General features: G+C 36.2%; 1 protein-coding gene across 2 annotated transcripts; it reads right to left on the reverse strand.

Annotated features, from left to right (window-relative positions):
* Window positions 1–3,491: 3,491 nt before the first annotated feature.
* LOC147281344 (Zinc finger (CCCH-type/C3HC4-type RING finger) family protein) lies at window positions 3,492–5,908 on the reverse strand. Of its 2 annotated transcripts, none has more exons than XM_086247971.1 (4): window positions 5,812–5,908; window positions 4,916–5,075; window positions 4,028–4,839; window positions 3,492–3,866 (listed from the first exon to the last, which is right to left on the reverse strand). In XM_086247971.1, the coding sequence occupies exons 2-4, from the start codon at window positions 4,950–4,952 to the stop codon at window positions 3,762–3,764; spliced, it is 954 nt and encodes a 317-aa protein (XP_086104097.1). In that variant the 5' UTR covers window positions 4,953–5,075; window positions 5,812–5,908; the 3' UTR covers window positions 3,492–3,761. The 2 variants fall into 2 exon arrangements, with proteins under 2 accessions (XP_086104097.1, XP_086104096.1); XM_086247970.1 differs by having other exon boundaries at window positions 4,916–5,072; window positions 5,812–5,893.
* Between the last annotated feature and the right edge of the window lie 691 nt (window positions 5,909–6,599).

Consider the following 6,599-nt stretch of genomic DNA (forward strand, 5'->3'; position numbering starts at 1 on the left):
TATTACAATTAGCACATAAGACTCTGTGATAATTATTATATAAATTTTTGTATATATTGAATTAGCACATAAGACAATGGTTTGTATTAATTATTATATAAATTTTTGTATATATTGAATTGATAGTAAATCAGCACATAAGACTCTGTGATAGTGAGAAACAAAAATGACAGATCAATCTTTTAAAATACAAGTGTTCCTACAAGGCAACTTAAAAACCAACAACATCAAACAAGACATATTGTAACTTTAAATTTTCTGTAAAATGTTATTCATTATAATGTTGACATCATTCTACTGTGTTTTAAAACACAGTAGAATGATGTCAAATGTCCTGAATCGCATACTATTGTCTCAATATTCATACAACAAATGTATTCACATGTGATGATGTGAATTGGGCCTCTTAATTGTCTCATATTAGCCCTTAAAAATATATAAAACATTATTAGACTTCATCACTTTTCCTCAAATGATAACATAGTGTCTAGCTATATACAAACATACATGCATATCTGCTGGGTAACTTTGGGATAGTTTCAATTATAGATTACAATGTTCTTGAAAAATGCGATTGTACTAAAAGCATGACTTTTTTTGGGTTGAATACAATTATACAAGCATGACTTTTTATCAAGGTATTCTTATCTAACTGATTCACCCCAATAGTTGCCGGTCAATAATTTCATGACTGATGCACCATGCATGACATGAATGGATTGATTTGGTAAATTGTATATGATTAAAGGTCTGTGCTACCCCCGTGGCCAAAAAAAACAAAAAAAAAAGGTCTGTGCATGCTACCCAGTTTTTTAATCTGATTAATTGAAAGTGAGTTTTGTGCATACAATTTCTGTCTTGGTATTTAGTGATCATATATAGAGAATTAATGACTCCGTGACCAGAATCATGTCCCTTTGTTTTAGTCATCTGATTGAAGATGCCCACTATATTGTACTCATCACGTATATGACTGCTTTGGTTTAACTTTCAATTTTTGTGCAATTGAAGACGGGATGTGCAATAGAGTTGATCCTTCCGATGTAATTAAAATAGGCTTATTATTTGATTTACTCCCGAACATATTTTGAATTTACACTTTAGCCTCTGATTTTTTTTTATCTCAACTCTCAAGTTACCTACATTATATTTTGTGTCACTCTTCATCCGCACTTAATTCAGTTCAGTCAATATCTTGAAGTGCTTATGTGACATTTACGTGTAAAGAAAAATTAATTAAATATTATCTTAATATTTTTAAAAATTAAAATAAAATTCAAAATTTAATAAAAAATTACAAAATAGAAAGAAAGAAAAAAAGACTCACCCCACCCTCCCTGCCCTCTCACGGTCTCACCACCATCTGCACCGGCCAGCCTCACCACCATTGCCGGCCCGCGGCTCCCCCTTCCCCCCCTCCCCTCCCATCAAGATGGCATTAAGATGGTGAAACTTGTCTCCACGTTTGTTAGAGATTTTGAGTATCAGTCTAAGCTTTATCTTACTATTACAAGTCATAGTTCATCCACCAGTCTTTTGCACAATTCCTACTACGGCCATTAACTATCATTTCTCATGATTTCACTATTTGTTTATTTCCTAATTAATTATGTTCTGGGCCTTCTGGCATATGCTATATCATTCTACTTTTTTCATAGTGTTGATCTCTTGAGGGACAAACTTTGAACACTATTACACTCGACAGATGAGATCGAGCGATTAACTCTCATAGTTGTTTAAAATTTGTCTATGATTATTTAAATTTTGTACCTCACTTATATAAATAATATCAATAAAACTTAAGATGATTATAAAAAATTCAACCTTCAATTACATAAGTTACATTAGAGGTTAAATTGAATTTTAATTTAAATAGGTTGAGATTGCACTGCTAAACACACAGGAACCAAGTTTATTTTTTGGCCGGGACATGAGAACTAAGTTAAACTAAGTAATATAAGTAAATCAAAACAAATATCTAAGTGATTATAAGTTCATTTGAACAGACAAAACAGTTGTAGTTTAATAAATTTCTACAATTAATGGAGATTTTAGCACCTAAATATTGAAAATTGTTATTAATTTCATGTGATTTTAGCAATCACATGAAAAAGTAAAAATGCATCACATTTGGATTTATGAATTACCATACATTGATATAAATCTGGCCATAGCATACAGCTTAGCCCAAGAACCAACTGATATTAATCGAATCTAATTAAAAGAAACTCAAGGCACCACCAAAATGTGTAAAATGAGATAAACTGACCACCACTTAGAGACTTAGAGTAAAGTCAATAAGTTAAGCTCGAATTTTGTAGTTAAGAGAAGTAGCTAGCGATCGTGTCGAGCGAGCATGTACCTGCTGCTGCTGCCTGCAGAAGAAACCCTTGTACTAGTTTGCCGGAGAACCAACCCAGAAAACTGGATCGTAGATGTTACAAGAGAAACTAAGTTCATTAGCAACACTGCAAATTCCCGATATATGTGTATGCTCTTCCTAAGAACTACACTCATCGCCATCCACATCGCATCCTTAAATCTACCCATTTTCGCTTCCTTGCTTGCTTCTTTGATGCTCAGAACTTAGATTTGAGCTTTCATATATGTTACATCACCATTGATTATGCTATGTGTATTATTACAGAAGGTCCAAATAATATATTTGTAACATGTCAAATTACTGTGGTACCCTTTGTTTCTTTACCTGAGATCGAAACATTATTTTGTTCCAGTGAACAATATAACCAACATTTTCGGTAGTTAAAGTGATCATCTTTCTATGAATGAAATAGTTTGGATTTCATATGTATATACTCGATGATGATTGATGATTGATGATTGATGATAAAATATAATCCCTCAGCTCCTTCTCTTCGTGGTTGCATGATCAGGCATGCCTTCAAAGTTCAATCTTTTCTCTCTTTCCCTATTTCTAGTAAAACTAAGGCCAGTATAGTAATTGTATGGGTCCAGGTCAGAGAAAGAAACATTCCAATAAAGATGAGGACACTATGGACTCATCCTTCGGTACGTGTAGCATATATATATTGACCGTACCTCCAATTTCCAAAACCCTCCTTGAAAAATGTCGACACTCAAATCTGTCAATTATATAGATTGGTTTATCAAATTTACTATAGAGGTAGTCCTCCCCTATCACATAGACAGATAGACTCCTCCAACTTGATTAATTACTAGTAAAATGCTTAGCACATCAATTTAACAAAGGAGTTCATAGATATACACTATTTACCACATTCCGTACAATTAGTAGTTGGATTTTGAATTATACAAAGATCGTAACAGAAATAGGTTTTTACTTTTCCACAAACTATTTTATTTATCTCTTTTGTTAGACGAGATAACTTGTATATTACGTTTGGGATGAATAGGGAAGCTGTATAGTTCATGCCAAACGATTATTAACTGAAATTGGACCATGAAGCCCTGCTATTGGCCCATAAAAGGCTGCGCTGGCACCCTGCCTCTTGACAAAGCTAAAGTGGGATATACTGCTCCAAGAATAAATGCTTGAATATTAATACACCACCAATGAAAGAAAGGCTAGCTGAAAATTAATTTACATTGACAAAACAACAGTAAATCAGTAATACAATATCCCTCTAGCACTGCCACACTATTTATCGTCTACAGTCAAAAGTGAACTTTCTCTTTAACCCTTAGCAAAGGGGGAAATGGAATCATCGCTGCCCACATGACCACAAAGCAAAGAGATCAATAAGTAAATGTAGCAGCTCTTATTTACCCTCCGCAGCCATCCTTTTGCGTATCTCATGAGCTGTATTGAATATGCCAAGAGTGGGCTTGTCGCACACAAAGCACTTCTTGTTCTTTGAATGATGCTGTGAATGGAAAACAGATAGGGTTAGAGAACGCTTGAAAGAAACACAACATGGAAGCAGAAAGACTATTTTTTAATTCATAAATCCAAAACATTGATTGAATGTCACAAAGTTACTGCAACCACAAGAGTGAGGATAATAGATTACGAAAGAGGAGTCACCTTTAGTGCACAGTGCTCGCAGAAGTAGTGGTTGCACTTAGTTACAACAGGATCAACAAAAGGTTGCCTGCAGATGAAACATGCAAAGGGCAATCCGCCATCATCATCATCCTCGTCATCTTCCTCAGCCTGGTCTGCATCATCTTCACCCATAGCTAAATTTCTCTTCCTTGTTTTCTCTGCTTCATCCCACTCCCTTTCCATCTGCCACCCAGACTTGTAGTCCCCACGATCATGCATAAACTTGCAGGAATCTCCATACCCACAATAACCAGTCTCTTTGTAATCCTTACAGATGTCTGGCTGATAATCAAATCTTGTGGAAGCTCTGATGTGAGCGGAAGCCCTGAGAGGCCCATGGGAACCTCCTGCTTTCTCACTGGCCACTGTTAGCTCTCTTCGGAACCCAGCCTTGTAATCAGTATATCCATGGATTCCTTTATACAACTTTTCATTGCCAGTGCCTTTGCTCTTCCCCTTCAGAGCCTCCTCTGCCTGCTTAAGAACTCTCTCACGAACTGCTCGGGCATCCCTAGAGAAATCAGTCTCAGTCTCCAAAGTCGCTGTTGCTCTGCTATCATGTTCAACTTGGATTTCTTTTGAAGACTTGAACTCAAAGATTACTCCATCATCAGATGTAGAATTCTTAGAGGGTCCACTAGAAAAATACAGCTTTCCATCAGACTTTGCAGCTTTTCTTTGACTTGGTAACAATGCGCTCCCAGATTTTGATTCATCCTCCTCCTCATCCTCATCAACCCTTCGCTTTCTAATGTTCTGCTTCTTTACTGGCTTCCGAAAGAAGTTGCACACTGGAAATGCAAAAGAGCAATGTTTAGTGTTTGCAATGGAAATAGATAAACAAAATTCAAACAAGTACTAAAATACCTTCTCCAGATTCTGGATTTCCACCCGAATCCGTCATAAATCAAGTATAACAAATTAGGGTTTCCAAGGGGGTGGTTCAATCACCGCTACGTGGGCTTATTGGAGCTGAGTGGCCGAATATGGGTTTTGATGGGTAATTCTTCCTATTTTATGGCTGCTGCTGACAAACAAAATTCACTTAATAATTTAGCCAAAAAACTCAAACAAATAGAGAAGTCGTTGATGCATGAATATATACATGAATCTCAGAAAAAAAAAAAAAAAAAAAAAGTTAAACTCTAACGCAATTGTAAATCAACCAACACTAAGAAACAAGTGCAACTCCAGCACAAATTGTAATGTCTTATTCACCTGATATTGTTTGTATCAAATCGTTTGTCACTCTTTTGCTTGTGATGAAACTTACTGAATCACGACAATAGATTTATTTCAGGGGTGGAAATTTCAGAGGGCTAACTTCCTTTAATTAAGCAAGGAAAACGGTTTAATTATCCGCTAACTTTGTTTACAAGGGGCCATAATCTTTGTCATACTTAAGTGACTGCATCTTCGATTACTGAATTTTCAACCTATGAACCCTATCTATAATGCCACTGAATAAAATGCAAATACAAACGATAACTGTTCTGTGATACTTAGCCACCAGGGAATCAATGCTTTATTACGTTATTTTTATCCCAGGATTGCTCAATGTATTCCTCAAACAGTTTACTTCATTAGCAACAAAAATAAGAAAACAAATCCTTAAATTTCCAAAGCAACCTAGAGCCCTAAACCAATTCCCCCAATGATCGAAACACTAAAAAACCCAATTCCCAAATTCTACAACGCTCAAATCCAAGTAACTTAACAATAAAATTACAAAATAAACAAAAATATAGAGAGAGGAAGCTTACTTTGTTGCTGTGGAAGAATGGCTGGAGGCGTCTTCTCTTTTGGGTGAGTGTTTCTGCGTTGCCGCGTTTTAAGAATGTAAGATTAACTCCAGGCGAAAACAAAATGGGAGAGAGAAAAGGGGCTGGGCTGGAAAAAAATAATGGGCTCAGCTAGTTGGGTGCTAGCTATTGGGCTTTAAATAAGGGATGGGCTATATATGCTCGAGTTAGTTTTAGATAAGCCCAATAAATTTCTGAAATAGCCACAAAATAAAAATATAAAACAAATTTATTTAAAAATTAATAAAGAACGGAATGAGAATGGGTCTAGGATATTTCGAAGTGGTGGTAGTTGGTGGAAAATCCAAGGTTGGTTTGTAAGTAACTTGTGGAGCACTCTGAATGGGATCCCATCATTTGCTGTAAAGCACAACTCCCTTCATGAGAGGGACATGTTATAGACACCGTGATGGGCCTCCAAGTGCATTGCAATTTTAACTTTTTAAGGCACCGACCAATCACAGACATTCTTACTACACAATGTGGGTCCTTTCCGAACATTATGATTTGGTCCTTAACCAGAACAGTGCCAACTCAAGCTAAACATGAAATGGGCCTCTGAAATGTCGGCCCAGCCCATTTTAAACGTATTGGCTCAGATTTTGATTCGGATGCATGCACCATATGCATCTGGCACAGACAGAGATGCACAAAACAGGTACAAAGCGTGATGTGGAGGCCGTAATCTGCAAAAGATTGTTTATGGGATATGATAATCGCTCGATATGGAAATCACGCTGGTCCTTCGC

Source organism: Dryas octopetala, chromosome 6, assembly GCF_963921425.1.
Source record: "Dryas octopetala chromosome 6, drDryOcto1.1, whole genome shotgun sequence".
NCBI classification, from domain to species: Eukaryota; Viridiplantae; Streptophyta; class Magnoliopsida; order Rosales; family Rosaceae; genus Dryas; species Dryas octopetala.